Source organism: Rhinatrema bivittatum, chromosome 1, assembly GCF_901001135.1.
Source record: "Rhinatrema bivittatum chromosome 1, aRhiBiv1.1, whole genome shotgun sequence".
Classification (NCBI taxonomy): Eukaryota; Metazoa; Chordata; class Amphibia; order Gymnophiona; family Rhinatrematidae; genus Rhinatrema; species Rhinatrema bivittatum.
The window spans coordinates 487517804-487534354 of NC_042615.1; the positions used below are offsets into that span (position 1 = coordinate 487517804).

The following is a 16551-nucleotide window of genomic DNA, read 5'->3' on the forward strand; positions in this document are numbered from 1 at the left end:
TAGCCTCTACCTGTTTTCCCTTCCATCTTCCCATAGAGGATGATGGTCCTTCCCCTCTTTCTGTAGGTTCAGAAGGATCACAGCAAGAGGAGAAAGAGAAAGAGGAGCGACTTCCTGAACTGCCACTGCTAAGCGAGCAGTTGATCTTGGATGAGTTGTGGGACATGTTAGGAGAGTGTCTAAAGGAGCTAGAAGAGTCTCATGATCAGCATGCTGTGCTAGGTGAGTAGAATCTCAGCAAACTGCTCTTACAAACTAACCATGTGCCATGCATCAGCAGTAAACTCAGCTTGATTTTCTCCCTTGAAGTGCTGCAACCAGCCGTGGAAGCTTTCTTCCTGGTGCATGCTACAGAGCGAGAGAGCAAGCCCCCTGCACGGGATACACGGGAGAGCCAGCTGTCGCACATAAAGGATGAGCCACCTCCACTCTCCCCAGCCCCCCTGACTCCTGCCACACCTTCCTCACTGGACCCCTTCTTCTCGCGAGAGCCCTCATCTATGCATATCTCTTCCAGCCTGCCTCCTGATACACAGAAGTTCCTTCGATTTGCAGGTCAGTACGGAAACTCCCAGATACATCCTGATGCCAGGAACTAAGTGCACGGTCATTTCAGTTTGTCTTAAAAATTCCTGTCATTAGCTCTAAGTAAAATGAGCACTGTCGTCTGGAGTATTGTTTTGAGCACTGTCTCTAGCACAGTGAGGAACTGTGCTGAACCAAGAGAGAAGCATATATCCAGGGATCTCTACTAGAAGGCAGCATGAGGATGGAGATGAGCTGTAGGAGGAAAGAGTCTGCATGGCCAGGTTGTGAGGAATAGTTATAGGAAAGGAGGTGAGCTGTAAAAGAGGAAGGGGTATGCAACAAGTAATGAGCTATAAGAGGTAAGGTGTGAATGTATAGGGGTGTGTAGAACAAGTAGGAGGGAAAAGTGTAAATGCCATGAAATGTAGAATATGTGCAGGAAATGTGCCGTAGGGAGGGAAGTTATGCATGCCTGCACCAGTGAGAGGGCCTCATGTTTTATCTTCTTTGTTAGAAACTCATCGCACTGTGTTAAACCAGATTCTTCGCCAGTCCACAACTCATCTTGCCGATGGGCCCTTTGCTGTGCTGGTGGACTACATCAGAGTCTTAGATTTCGATGTCAAACGCAAGTAGGTTAAAGAGAACATCTTCCCCTCATTTTATTAATATATTCCAGTAATGGGGTAGGGAGGGAGTGAGCCCATAGACTTGTTGGCTATGCTTGCTAAGGTTCAGAAGCTGCAAATGTGTATTATATATGTATTCTAATTAGATGAAAAAAACAGTTTCCAGTGTTTTGTTGTGCAACACATGTAATGCCTTCTGAAATGTAATGCATACAGTGTGGGTAGTGACTTCTACATCTTCTCTGAACCAATGTGTGAAGAATCTGAGTCTTATAGCCAAGAAGGGTTACTTTTAAGACATTGTCAAGGTTGATAAAATGACTTGCTTCAGTTTCTCTTGCTTGCTGTTTTCCTTTGTGTGTGCCTAATATTAGGCTATTTTCTGTTGCTCCTTAATAGATATTTCCGCCAAGAACTGGAGCGCTTGGATGAGGGACTGCGGAAGGAGGACATGGCAGTCCATGTGCGCCGGGATCACGTCTTTGAGGACTCATATCGTGAGCTGCACAGAAAGTCTCCAGAGGAGATGAAGAATAGATTGTAAGTGTAGGATGCCCCTTTGTGATAGAAATCAGTACTCTCCAATACAAGCACATGTGAAATATGAAATGTAGCATTGCATGCTGCAGAAGTTTTGTAAGGTTATACATCTACACCAACAGCGCTTCAAAACTTTGTTCGTCTTTTTTTTTTCCATTAGTCTGGACAACTGAGTTATATCTTTCCTTTTTGGGTTGAGATCAGCACACTTAAGATCTCTTAAAATCTGCCTACTTCTCTAACATCCAGCACCAAGTCTGCTGCTCCTTCCCAGTATATTGTTCATTCAAAGACTGAGACCTGTTGGGATTCAGCTCCTCATTTAGAATTTCTTTCAGGATCCAGGATTTTCAACTGTAAGGAGGCGACAGCAAACCTCCATTCCCTGTACGTACCCAGATCAGTCCAGACTCCTGGGTTTGGCCCCCCCTCTAGCAGATGGAGACAGAAGTTTACAAACAAAAACGCCGCCTATATCTAGGCTAGTGCCACCTACAGTCCAGCAGTATTCTTCTGTCTCCGAGCAGGTGGAGAGGGTGCCAAACCTACAGTCTGTGCTGAGGCCTAGATTTAGGTGGTAGTGTGTAAAAAAAAAAAGAGAAGGCAGTTTGAGAGTAGGAAGCCGACGGATTGGGGCTCGGACCGCAGAGGCTTGCCTGCTGGTCACCGAGCCTGCCTCCCAGAGGGTAGCGAGGCCCTGAGGGGACCATCCCCTCTGGTTGAGGCCGCTGTTACGTGGGGGAGCTCCACTTCCAGCGTCTATCAGGGCTGGGGGTGACATCGGGGTGCCTGGTTCCCTCCCTCCGGCTGGGCCCGGACCTGATCTACCGGTAACTGTGTCTGTGTTTTAAAAAAAAAAAAAAGTACTGCCTGTTTTTTCTTTTGTTTGTGCCTAGTCTCTCCTGTCCTGTTTCTGTGAGGGGGGAGGTAGAGGACCGCCGTCGCCGGGGAGATTTTTCTTTTTTGTAGTGTTCCTAACCTCTTCTCCTCGTTGGGGCTGCAATGCCGCGGAGAGCTGCATGTCGGGTCTGCGGCCACGCAGCTGTCAAGGGACAGCCTTTGTTCGTCATGCGTTTCCGGCGGGGGGGGGGGGGTCCGTGACGCCGGCAGGGTCCCGGGGCAGCAGGCAGGTACGCGCCGGTCCCAAGGTCGGCAGACCAGCGATTAGTGCCAGACCGGCTTCGGGGACGCCGGGTCTGGGTGCCATTTTGTTTTCCTCGCCGGCGGTTTCGGCGGGAACGGCGGCCATTTTAGGTCCGCGGGAAGCCGCGGCAGGCGCATTGCTAGCGTGTGAGAGGGAGGACGACCCTCCGCCAAGGTTATCCCCGCAGTGGGGGGAGTCCCAAGGGGGACAGTCGCACTTCTGCCATTTGGCCCTTCTCTCCACATCCCTCTGAGGGGAAGGAAGAAGAGGCTATGGACTCGGACTCTTCCTTTGGGTCCGCGTTCGTGCTTCTTATGCATAAGGCCTTCAAGGCCCATAGACGGGCCAAGAAGAGGGCATGGGAGACCTCCACTCCGGACTCGGGGCCTCGGGCAGAGAAAAGGTCCAAACCAGGTCCGGGGTCGGAGGGCCAGACTAGGGCTCGACCACTCCGGTCCTTGGTTCCCAGGGGGGGAGCTGGATTCATCCACGGACACGGATGAGCAGGAGGACCCGTCCGGGGATCCAGATCTTCCGTCCCAGCCTCCGAGGGGGGGTTGATGGGGACGGAGACCGAGGGGCCCATGCTACCGAGGGGGATGACCCGAAGGTGATCCATTTGTTTCGGAAGGAGGAGCTGGGGCCTCTTATCCTGGAAATTCTGGGGGAATTAGGGATCCAGGTGCCGCAGGAGGAGTCCCGGCTCGGAGTAACGGACCCGATCGTTTTGGGGCTCCGGGGGCCTCCTTTAGCCCTCCCTTTGCATTTTTCTGCCTTGGATTTGCTGTTTAAGGAGTGGGATACTCCGGTTTTGGGGCTGAAGGTGGCGAAGGCGATGGATAAGCTTTATCCATTACCGGAGGACGCCCTGGACATGCTGCGCATGCCGAAGATAGACTCGGCAGTAGCGGCGGTCACAAAGAAAACCACCATTCCGGTCACCGGAGGTACTGCTCTTAAGGATTTGCAGGACAGGAAGCTGGAGGTGCAGCTGTGAAAAAGATCTTCGAAGTCTCGGCTTTAGGAATTCGTGCGGCGATTTGTAGTAATTTTTCCCTTCGGGCAGGCCTCCGCTGGGCACAGCAGCTCTTGGCCAATGAGTTTCTGTCGCCAGAAGAAGCATGCCAAGCGGGTCGCTTTGAGGCGGTGATTGCTTATAGTGCGGATGCTTTCTAAGATCATCTTCGCACTTCGGCCAGGACGATGGTTTCGGCGGTGGCCAAACGGAGGCTGTTGTGGTTACGACATCGGTCGACGGACGTGACTTCTAAAGCACGGCTAGGCTCCTTGCCCTTCAAGGGGAAACTGTTATTTGGTAAAGAATTGGAAGATTTGATTGAGTCCCTGGGGGGAGAATAAGGTTCACAGTTACCGGAGGACAGGCCGCGGTCTAGGGGGGCTGCCCCTTCCAGGTCGCGTTTTCGCGGTAGTCGCCGGCCTCGAGGCTCCCGGGGATCCGTTTCTTCTTTTCGTCACAGTTCACAGCGCCAACAATCTTATTCGCAGTCCTTTCGCGGGCGCCATTTCGGTCGTTCGGGCGCCGGTCAGCCTGTGCAGGGGGCAAACCTGCACAATGATGGGCGGCCGGTCCATTCCTCCGTTCCCAGAATTGGGGGGCATCTCAGCCGTTTTTACGAGGAATGGACCAGGATCACTTCGGACCAGTGGGTCCTAGATGTGATAAGACACGGTTACGAGTTAGATTTTTTACACAGGCCGTTTCCGTTTTTGCTGGTATCCCCTTGCGGGTTCTCAGCGAAGCGACGGGTGGTACAGGCCACACTAGCTCGCCTCAGGGAGCTCGGCGCGATCGTTTCCGTTCCGGTCAACGAACTTCACAGGGGCCAGTATTCCATTTACTTCGTAGTACCAAAGAAGGAAGGAACGTTTCGGCCTATCCTGGACCTGAAGGGGGTCAACAAATGTCTGCGGGTTCCTCGGTTTCAAATGGAAACTCTACGGTCGGTGATCGCGTCCGGGGGAGTTTCTGGCCTCCCTGGACCTCACAGAAGCGTATCTCCACATCGGCATTCGGGCAGAGCATCAACAGTTCCTTCAGTTTGTAGTGCTGGGGCAGCATTTTCAATTCCAGGCGCTCCCGTTCGGCCTGGCCACAGCGCCTCGAACGTTCACCAAGATTATGGTGGTAGTGGCAGCGCACCTCCGGAGGGAAGGTCTGTTGGTGCACCCGTATTTGGACGATTGGTTAATCCGTGCCAAGTCGGAGACGCTCTGCCGGGCGGCGATCCAACGGGTTCTCCAATTGTTGGACAAATTAGGTTGGATAGTCAGTGTCTCCAAGAGTCAGTTGAAGCCGTCGCAGTCTCTGGAGTTTTTGGGAGCGTTGTTCGACACGCGTCAGGGAATGTTCACATTGCAAGCGCGCGTTCGCAGATTGTTATCCAAGCAGGTGCCCATTGTCTGGGACTATTTGCAGGTGTTGGGGTCCATGTCGTTGACACTGGAATTGGTACCTTGGGTGTTCGCCCATATGCGGCCCTTACAGTCAGTGTTGCTCTCCCGATGGAACCCGGTCTCGGAAGAATTTCATCTGCCCCTGCCCCTGACTCTGGCAGCCAGGGACAGCTTAGATTGGTGGTTGTGTCCGGCCAACTTGAGTCGCGGGGTTCCTTTAGAGATCCCGTCTTGGACGGTCATTACCACGGATGCCAGTCTGCTCGGTTGGGGAGCGGTGTGTTTACGATGTTCAATACAGGGGCAGTGGTCACCTCAGGAGGCGTCGTGGTCCATAAATCGTCTGGAAACCAGAGCGGTTCGGCTGGTTCTTCTGGAGTTCCTACCACTCATTCGCGGCCGGGCAGTCAGAGTGTTGTCCGACAATGCGACCACGGTGGCGTACATCAACCGGCAAGGGGGAACCAAGAGTCAGGCGGTAGCGTCCGGAGCTTGTCTCATATTCGCCTGGGCGGAGCGTCATCTCAGTTGTCTCGCAGCCTCCCACATAGCTGGGGTAGACAATGTTCAGGCCAGTTTCTTGAGCTGAAATTGGCTGGATCCAGGAGAGTGGGAGCTAGCGGAGGACGCCTTTCAGCTCATTTGTGCTCGGTGGGGCACACCCGCGATCGATTTGATGGCAACCTTCCGCAATGCGAAAATGCCTCTGTTCTTTGCTCGAAGGCGGGAGACGGCAGCAGAGGGAGTCGATGCTCTGGCTCTTCCATGGCCGACGGACGTACTTCTCTATGTGTTTCCTCTGTGGCCACTCATAGGAAAGGTGTTGTGGCGGATCGAGGCACACTCGGCGGACTTTGTAGTGGTGGCGCCCGAGTGGCCACAGCGTCCATGGTTCGCAGACCTCCTGAACCTGGCGGTAGAGGAGCCTCTCCGTTTCCCGTATGTTCCGGATCTTCTGCACCAAGGACCCGTGTGTTTCGACCAGGTCGATCGCTTTTGTCTAGCGGCCTGGCTTTTGAGAGGCAAAGGCTGAGATCTAAGGGCTATGTGGAACCAGTGGTCTTTACTCTATTACGCTCTCGGAAGACGTCTACTTCGTTATCTTGTGTAAGGGTCTGGAAGTTGTTTGAATCATGGTGCCTAGACTGGGACATGGTTCCTACGCGAGCGACCATGCCGGATATCCTTCTGTTCCTGCAGGACGGTTTGTCTAAGGGTCTTTCATGTAGTTCCTTTCGGGTCCAGGTGGCGGCGCTGGGTTCCTTACGTGGTTTGATCCAGGGGAAACCGGTGGCGGCTCATCCCGATGTAGCGCGTGTCCTGCGAGGGGCGAAAATCTGCGGCCTCCGATTCGTCAGCCTTGCCCTTCCTGGAATTTGAATCTTGTCCTTTGGGCCTTGTCTGGCGCTCCGTTCGAGCCTATTTGCAAAACCACCTTGAAGGATTTGACACTGAAGGTGGTGTTCTTAGTGGCCATTGTTTCGACGCGTCGGATTTCCAAGCTTCAAGCTTTATCGTGCAGGGAGCACTTTTTGAGGATATCTGAGTCAGGGGTATCCTTGCGTACGGTTCCCTCCTTTTTACCCAAGGTGGTTTCTTTTTTCCATGTCAACCAGTCGGTTGAGGTACCGTCGTTCTTGCAACTCGATGATTCGGATCCCTTGGCTAAGGACCTCCGTAAATTGGATGTGCGGCGCGTCCTGTTACATTATCTGGAGGTAACCAATGCGTTTCGGGTTTCCGATCATCTTTTCGTGCTCTGGAGTGGTCCTCGAAGGGGCAGTGCGGCGTCCAAGACTACCATTGCCTGGTGGTTGAAAGAGGCCATCAATTCGGCATATATGTTGCAGGGTTGGTCTCTGCCGTTGGGGCTGCGTGCCCATTCTACTCGCTCTCAGGCCACTTCCTGGGCGGAATGTCGTCATATCTCGGCGGAAGAGATTTGCAGGGCGGCCACGTGAAAATCTTTGCATACTTTTTCCCGGCACTACCGTTTGGATGTCAAGGCTCCCGGTGCGGGAGGGTTTGGAGAAGGTGTGCTTAGAGCGGGCCTCTCCGGATCCCATCCCAGGTGAAGTGCGCTTGGGTACATCCCAGGAGTCTGGACTGATCCAGGTACGTACAGGAAAAGAAAATTAGGTTCTTACGTTTGATCATTTTTGTTCCTGTAGTACCACGGATCAGTCCAGAGACCCGCCCGGTTAAGTGCTACTATCGGGAGAGGCCATGGTGTACGTGGGCTGCTGTCTATTTGATATTATGCTCTTTTCTGTCTGTTATCGGTATCTCGGGTTCATTTTCCCAGTTGGGAGTTGAGAACCGGTAATGATGATTCTGTTGGACCGGTGTTGTTGGTCCTGGTTAGAAGGTTCATTAGCCAGTTTGATTTGTGTTTTTTCCTGCTCTGACATTAAGTAATACTGCCGGACTGTAGGTGGCACCGGCCTAGATATAGGCGGAGTTTTTGTTTGTAAACTTCTGTCTCCATCTGCTAGAGGGGGGGCCAAACCCAGGAGTCTGGACTGATCCGTGGTACTACAGGAACGAAAATTATCAAAGGTAAGAACCTAATTTTTTTTTCCACAGAGGCTTTATTAAAAAGTTGTCTTCTCGATATTCCTTTTTGAGGAAAAATATCCTGTTTTGGTCAGAACTAGAGAAGACTGGTAGCAGATGGCTGGAAGGCCTTCCTGCTCTGGAATAAGTTTTATTTCCTTCAGTGTCTCAGGAGGGACTCTTGGAGAAGATAGAATGTTTGTTTCTCCAAAGGTTCCCAGTTCAAACAATTCAGACTTTTCATTAATAGTAGCTCCCATGTAAGGGATGTCCACAGGACAAGGTCAGTTGTTGGAAGGTTACTTATGAGCACCTCAAGCCTTGGTCATAGTTTCAGAATATGGTCCAGTAAGGTCTTGGACAAAATGTTTTCCTAGTTTCCCAAGGGTGTAGTAAAGGTCAAGGTCTTGTTTTCTAAGGTTTTCTGTCTGAAGATAGTTCAGGCCAGATTCTCCTAGCAGAGAGGTTTGCAACAGCCTACTCCAATGGGCTTCAGTCCTGAAAAGGCTGAACAAATTTGTTAAAGTGCACCATTTCAGAATGAAGTTATTCAGATCTCTGAATAAGGTGGTCATACAAAGATTTCCTGTATTCTCTTGGCCACAGGATGCTTACTTGCATTTTCCCTTAGCAAGGTGTAATCTGAGTTCCTTAGCATTCACCAGACCAGAATACCTGGGTCTTCTCCTCCTAGTAGATGGAGACCAAGAACTGTTTCTCTTCATCCAGTCAAACCAATCCAAACAGTTGGAGACCAACCAGCAGATGGAGACAGAGATCAACAGACTTGCTCAGTGTCAATCCTTGTATTCCTCCATGCTGACACCAGCCTGCCAGTATTCTGTCTCCAGCAGATAGCGGACAAGCATCCTGTACTGTGAACTCAGACTTGGTAGGCTGAACAAGGTGATACTGGCTCTCATTCCCTTAGCTGAACAGGGTCCTTGGCTATTTCAATTTCAATTGAAAGTGCAGCTCCAGAGCTGAAAGCCTGTCGCTCACTCCCTCTGTTGAGCAGTCCAGCACCAGGAGGCTTCCAGGAGGTTTGGTTCAGAATCTCCCCCCCCCCCCCCCCCCCCCCAAATCCAATAGGATCTGTTGTAGTGCACTAGTTGTCTCCTTATTGCCTATTTTTTGGAGCTGTATGTTTAAGTTGTCTTGTGTGTCTGGAGCAGCAAAGTTTAAAATAAATAAATAAAAACCCACAAAAACTGTTTCATTGGAGGCCCTGTTTCAGTGGTGGCAGGCCACAGCAGTGTGAGAACAGGACTTTAGAGCTTGGAGGAATCTTTTCAACATCCTTTGTTAGTGAGTCACCAAATTTGTTAAAGTTTAGGGGGAAACTGCTTTTCTGAGTGCTACAGGTGGCAAGGACAAGATGGCTCTGGCAGGGAATATGGATTGAGCTTTGCATGGACTGCCATATAAAAATAAATAAAAATTAATCAGTCTTTTAACTTAAATTCAGAAATTCCCTATGCCTTATCAAGAGTTTAATCATTTCCTTGTAGGTCACTATCAGATAAATAGTGAATACACTAATACAGTTAAAGGACCCTAATTGTACACAGTCCTACTCCCATAGCATCCTAAAACTTAACTATGAACTGATCAAATTTAAGATGAAGGCTGCAGTCCAGCAGCAAGAGGGGGCCTCCCAGTCTTTTGCATAGAGTGTCACATGTATGATTTTTTACCCGCTGGTGTGAAATTGTATGTGTGCACCCGATGCAAAGATCTCCTGACTCTCAGAGAACGAGTCCAATCTCTCGAGCCTAGAGTGGCTGACCTGGAGGAGCTGAGGCAGACAGAGAAGTATATAGATGAGACCTTCAGGGAAATAGTAGCCAAGTCCCAACTCCAGTCTGGCAACCTTGGTGTTGCCTTGGAGGAAGGTTGTCTCCTGATCGGAGAGCATCAACCTGGTGCAGCAGGAAATGATCCTGAAGCAAGGACCTGCTCGCCAGGTGGTGCATTGTCCTCTTGCACAGAGGATGTCTCCCAAGGCTACTGCCCAGGAAAGAAGGCTTAGGTCAGCCGTCATAGTTGGTGATTCGATTATTAGGAATGTAGACAGCTAGGTGGCTGGGGGATGTGAGGATTGCCTAGTGACATGCCTACTTGGTGCAAAGGTGATGGACCTCATGCAACACCTAGATAGGATTTTAGACTGTGCTGGAGAGGAGTCAGCTGTCGTGGTATATGCTGGCACCAACGACATAGAAAAATATGGGAGGGAGTTTCTGGTAGCCAAATGTTTAGCTCTTGGGTAGAAAGAACCTCTAGGGTAGCATTCTTTGAAATGTGAAATGCTCCCTGTACCACGTGCAGGTCCCCAGAGGCAGGCAGAGCTCAGGAATCTCAATGCGTGGATGAGACGATGGTGCAAGGAAGAAGGATTCAGTTTTATAAAGAACTGGGAACCTTTTGGGGAAGGGAGAGTCTTTCCGAAGGGATGGGCTCCACATTAACTAGGTTGAAACCAGGCTGCTGGCAGTAACCTTTAAAAAGGAGAGAGAGCAGTTTTTAAACTAAATCAAAGGGGAAAGCAGTCACTTAGCAGCTCATGGTTCGGAAGGAGGTATCTTCGAAGGTTACTAATGAAGCATTAGAGTTGGGCATCCCAACAGAGAGGTTCCAATAATAAGGTAGTCCAAGTGCCTATAATTAGACTCACCTGAGGTAAAACATTCCAGTTTATCCCTGTCAACTGAAAAGCAGAATGTTAATACAAACCAAAAAAATACACTTTGAAATGTTTGTATGTTAATGCCAGAAGCCTAAGAAATAAGATGGGAGAGTTAGAGTGTATAGCAGTGAATGATGACACAGACTTAATTGGCATCTCAGAGACATGGTGGAAAGAGGATAACCAATGGGTTAGTGCTATACCAGGGTACAACTTATATTGCAGTGATAGAGAGGAGCAACTTGGTGGCAGGGTGACACATTATGTGCAGGATAGCATAGTCCAACAGGATAAAGATCCTGCAAGAAACTAAATGCACAATCGAACCTTTATAGGTAGAAATCCCTTGTGTGTTGGAAAGAGTATAGCGCTAGGAGTATACTACCAGCTACCTGGCCAAAATGAATGAGACGGACAGTGAAATGCTAAGAGAAATTAGGGAAAGCTAACCAAATTGGTAATGCAGTAATGGAGATTTCAATTAGCCCAATATTTGCTGGGTAAGTGAAACATCAGGACATGCTAGAGAGAGACAGTTCCTGGATGGAATAAATGAGTTTTAGGGAGCAATTGGTTCAGGAACTGACAAGAGAGGGATCAATTTTAGATCTAATTCTTAGTAGAGCACAGGATTTGGTGAGAAAGGTAACAGTGGTGGGGCTGTTTGGCAATAGTGATCATAATATGATCAAATTTAAATTAATGATTGGAAGGGTGCAGTAAGTAAATCCATGGCTCTAGCACTAAGCTTTCAAAAGGAAAACTTAGATAAAATGAAAAAAATAGTTTAAAAAACCCAAAAAACCTGAAAGGTGCAGCTACAAAGGTTAAGAGTGTGCAACAGGTGTGGACACTGTTAAAAAATACCATTTTAGAAGCACAGTCCAAATATATGCCACGTATTAAGAGAGGTGGAAGGAAGGTCAAACGATTGCCAGCATGGCAAAAAAGTGAGGTGAAAGAAGCTATTTTAGCCAAAAAATCTTCATTCAAAAATTGGACAGTTGGGCCTTTCCATTGTCCACCAGAGTTACCGTCTGAACTTCAGCAGGCTCCCAGAGACCTCTCCCCATGTCCATTGTGGGGTTCGCCCACCCATCAAGTTGTCCTTCAGTCGGAACTTTCTGCCCTTCTAGCAGCAGGCGCGATAGAACCGGTCCTCTGTGAGCAGCGGGGCCACGGCTTCTACTCTAGGTACTTCCTCATTCCGAAGAAGAACGGCGGCTTGCACCCCATTCTCGACCTCAGGGTGTTAAACAGGTTTCTCACAAGAGAAAAATTCAAAATGGTGTCTCTGGGCACGCTGATCCCGCTCCTCCAAAGAGAAGGCTGGCTTTGCTCCCATATTGCAGTTGTCCCCAACCACAGGACGTACCTCCACTTCCTAGTGGGGGCAGCACATTTTCAGTACACAGTGCAACCCTTTTGGCTGGAATCAACCTAATCTTCACAAAATGCTTGGCGATGGTGGCTGCCTACCTCAGGCTTCACTCGGTCCATATCTTTCTATACCTCGACGATTGGCTAATCCGGAGCAACTCCAACTCTGGGGCCTTGAACACACTGGCCCTGATGGTTCAGACCTTGTAGATGTTGGGATTTGTCATCAGCTTCCCCAGTCGCATCTTTGTCCGTCTCCACGGCTAGACTTTATAGGTGCCAAGTTGGACATGGCTCTTCAGATGATGAGGACTTAGATTCCAGTCCCATTTCATCGATGCCTGAACCGATGCATGGTCCATCAGGGCTCTCTGGACTGAGAGGCCCACGTCTTCCATCGATGCCTTCGGTGCCTCCGAAATCTCCATCGGTGCCTCCGTGCCATCCATCGAGGCCATTGAAAAATCCATCGGTGCCTATACGTCCTACACCAGCCTTCTTCCATCCTTCAGGATCTTGATCTGACACATGAGAAGATGTAGACACAGACACATCCACGGAGGATATTTTGTCAGAACCATCGCCTCCGGAGGAAAGGAGAAAATCTCCCCCAGAGGACCTCTCCTTTGCCAATTTTATTAGGGAAATGTCAGAGACAATTCCATTTGATCTTATTACAGAGGAGGACACAAGGCACAAAACACTGGAAGTTCTCTAATTTGTTGATGCTCCAACGGAAGTCGTGGCAATCCCAGTACACGAGGTACAGGTAGATCTACAGCATCGTACATTAAATAAAGCTGTACATTACATTAAATACATCGTACATTAAATAAAGCTGTACATTACATTTACAAAGTCAAATCTTTGTAAATGTAATGTACCTCGTCAAATTTGGGTTTATATATTATGTTAATCTTCCTATCACTTCTCTGCTCCAAGTTGTACGTATCCCTGTTTTATTGTAACTGTAACTGTTTTTTGGTTCAGCGCCTGTTATTTACTTCGTTAACTATACCTCTCATCACTCCCCTGTTTATTGTAAACCGGCATGATGTGATACTCTCACGAATGCCGGTATAGAAAAAACTAAAATAAATAAAAATAAATAAAATAAATCGTCTCTGGGAACATCCTTGTACTGTTCAGCCAGTGAATAAAAGAACAGATGCAACTTATCTGGTCCAACACATCGCTGGATTTCAAAAACCACAACTGCCCCATCAGACAGTGGTAGTTGAATCTGCACAAAAGAAATCCAGAAGACTTCGACCACACTCTTCCACACCACCTGGTAAAGATAAAAAAATTCCTGGACATATTAGGCCGCAAAATGTTTCACGGTTCTATGCTAGTGTCACAAATAGCTGCATACCAACTGTACATGACACGATACCAAAGGAATCTATGGAAGCAGGTTCAAGAAGTAGCTGACACTCTTCCTCAACAGCAGCAAGACAGTCTCAATGCCATATTACATAAAGGCCTAGAGGCGGGTAAACATGAAGTTCATGCTGCTTATGACTTCTTTGAGACAGCTTCTCGAATGTCAGCGACAGGTATCAGCGCCAGGCAGTGGGCCTGGCTGAAAGCATCTGACTTGCGACCTGAAATCCAAGACAGACTTGCCGATTTACCATGCACTGGTGAAAATCTATTTGGTGACAAAATACAATTGAAAGACCACAATGAGACCCTATGTTAATTATCAACAGTGACTACCGAGGCCCCTTCTTCTGTGAGAAAATCCACCAGAAGGGACCCTAAAAAAAACCATTTTATCGCCCACGCAGATACTACCCACCTACGTCTCGCGTACGGACATCTAGGCCATCTCAGAGAGCACATCCTCGACAGCCCAAAACATCTAGACCTCAGCCACCTCCACAAACAGGCCAAGTGTTACGCCTGTCAGTTGCAGACGGCTGCGACCTCTCATGCTCACCTCCTTTTTTTTTTTTTTTCCCCCCAATCCATCAAGTCTGGGAAGAATGGCGGCCTCTGCCAGTCCCCGCCGACCTCTCCGGCATTCCTGGGACAGCGTGGGCGCTGCCAACCACCATCTTGGACCCGGAGTTACATAGATGCGCGTGCAAGGGCCTCATTTGAACAAGTCATGGCAGGAAACTCGGGGGCGTCCCCGCCCGATGTCAACCTGCTAGTGTATGTAATCTGACCAGCCCTTCCTTGCCTTTCTCGAGTTAGCAAGGAGTTCCGTCTTGCTGAATTCTCCACATTCAAGGACTTCCTGTTCCTGACTTGGCTTGGCTTTGGCATCCGGACGCTCTGATTACCCACTCCTTGGGGGCTCCCTGCATTCTCGGCTATCCGCTCCTCGGAGGGCTTTCCTGCCTGTCTGCTACTAGACCTACGTCTCAGGTCTCTTCTTCTCTCCAGGAACCATCTACTGTGAGTACCTCTACTGACTTCTATACAGACTGCATTGTGGATTCCACACGGTGTTCCCAGACCCTCGGGCCACCACAGTCTTTCTTCAGTAGAAGCCTTTCAGCTTTCCTGCTCTACAGAATACCGGTACACCATCTACAGGAGCCACTTACAGGTTCCAGCATCACTACCAGTTCAACATCTACTGTACAGACATCCTCTGCATTCCCCACTCCACGGGCCACTACCAGATCTGTATTCCTGCGGTGCTTACAGTCGATAGAGGGGATCCCTGGCATACCCTGCTCTGAGGGCCACTACTGGATCTTCTCAGCTGAGGTCTCACTCTGGGTAAGTCCCATTGCCCAGGACTATACTACTATATCTCCAATTCTGTGGACATTACCTTTTCCTTCCTTCATAATAAAGTCTCCACTTCTAGCTGTGTCCCACGCCACTGAGACTGTGCCTGCTGACGGTGAGGCTCACAGGGCTCCTCCCTGTGGGCGGAGACATCTCTCATCTCAGCCCAGGGTTCACATTCTTACTTAAACATAACACCAAGCATCTGGATTTTGAAACCTTTTCCAGAGAACAGCAGCCACTCCATAAATCCAGAACCAGATTTACCAGTAAGAGGTCAAATTCATCATTTCATAACCAATTGGCTCAACATTACCACAGACCAATGGGTTATATCCATCATAACCCAGGGATACCATCTAAACTTCCTCATGGTACCCCGGATTCACCACCCAATCCACTGTGGATGCAAAAAGATCACACAACTCTTCTAGAGTCAGAACTGTCCACCCTTTTGGGCGCCAGGGCCGTGGAACCTGTTCCCCGAGCACAGCAAGGCAGAGAGGGTTCTACTCCCGTTACTTTCTCATCCCAAAGAAATCGTCTCTGTTCCCGGGCATCTGTGCATCTTATGGAGCAAATTAGGGGAGTGCATAAAATTTTTTTTTGTCCCCATTTTGTTTTCGGGTCTGGGGAAGGCCATTTCGGTCCACTCCCCAGATCAGAAAACTTTTATTGTTCTTTCTGTGGGGGGGGAAAAAAACCCCATCCCAACCCTTTAAATTTAATCAAGTACAATCCCTCTCCCTCCTGACAACCCCCAAGACCTGCCAAAAGTCCCTGGTGGTCCAGCGGGGGTCGGGGAGCAATCTCCTGCACCTGGGACGTCGGCTGCCAGTAATCAAAATGGCGCCGATGGCCCTTTGCCCTAACTATGTCACGGGAGCCGACCAATGGCACAGACATTTTCCCCCAAAAGTTGGGGGAAAATGTCTGTGCGTCTTATGGAGCGAAAAATATGGTTAAAGTGCCTTTGTCCCCTGCTTTTTTATCAAGATTTTCACACAGTCCTTCAGTCCCTTGTCTTCTCACGACTCGATTACTGTAACGCACACTATCTGGGTTTACCTGATTCAGCTATCTGTCCCCTCCAATTAGTTCAGAATGCTGCTGCTTGTATACTATCCGGTACTTCTTTAAAAAATTATATATCTCCAATTCTTTCTACTGGCTTCCCTTTAAATTCAAGATCCAGTATAAAACATTGTCCATTATCCACTCACTTATACATAACCCTCTTCAACTTGGTTATGCTCCATTCTACGAATTTATAAACCAACATGACACTTAAGATCCTCAACTAAAAACTTGTTGGATATTCCTTCAGTCCGTCTTGCAAGCTGGACATTACACGAAAAAGAGCCTTCTCTGTTGCTGGTCCATCCTTTTGGAATTCTCTACCATACTCTCTTCGACAAATTTCAAGAAATCATTAAAAACTTACTTATTTCAATTAGCTTTTAAGATTCCTGCATCAGAACACACCTAATCACCCTCGACTCTCACCCTCCTCCACTCCCCTTAAACTTGACTTTAATAGACTTATGCGCTTGAATAGACTTGAATAGACTTTGTGCTCGAATACTAGATTAGATATTAATTTTTAGTTTTTAGTAGTTTTATTGTTTCATATGTTTTTGTTGTTTTTTAGTTTTTATACGATATTGTTTGAGATTTCATATTTTTATTATGTATGTTCTGTATGTAAACTGTTTTGATTAATTTTATATTGTAAAAGCGGTATATAAATATTTTTAAATAAAATAAATAATACTCTGTTTAACGGAGTTCTGGCATTCTAATGTTGACATTGCCCTCCTGAACTAGCTTTGTCCCTCAGGTATTTTTATATGACCACCAATCTAGGGTTATCTTATCACTATTTTCTGAAATGTTCCCATGTCAACTTGACTTTGCTG

At 48.5% G+C, this 16551-nt stretch overlaps 1 protein-coding gene across 9 annotated transcripts in view; it reads left to right on the plus strand.

The window, feature by feature from the left end:
* HUWE1 (HECT, UBA and WWE domain containing E3 ubiquitin protein ligase 1) overlaps positions 1-16551 on the plus strand; it is a 907188-nt gene that overhangs the window by 826477 nt on the left and 64160 nt on the right. For 6 of the 9 annotated variants that reach the window (XM_029607938.1, XM_029607972.1, XM_029607960.1 and 3 more), the window contains 4 exons: positions 37-222; positions 310-555; positions 1043-1160; positions 1557-1697. In XM_029607938.1, coding sequence (XP_029463798.1) covers positions 37-222; positions 310-555; positions 1043-1160; positions 1557-1697 — 691 coding nt within the window. The remainder of the gene's footprint in view (positions 1-36; positions 223-309; positions 556-1042; positions 1161-1556; positions 1698-16551) is intronic. The other 3 variants (XM_029607967.1, XM_029607977.1, XM_029607989.1) reach the window with 1 other exon arrangement.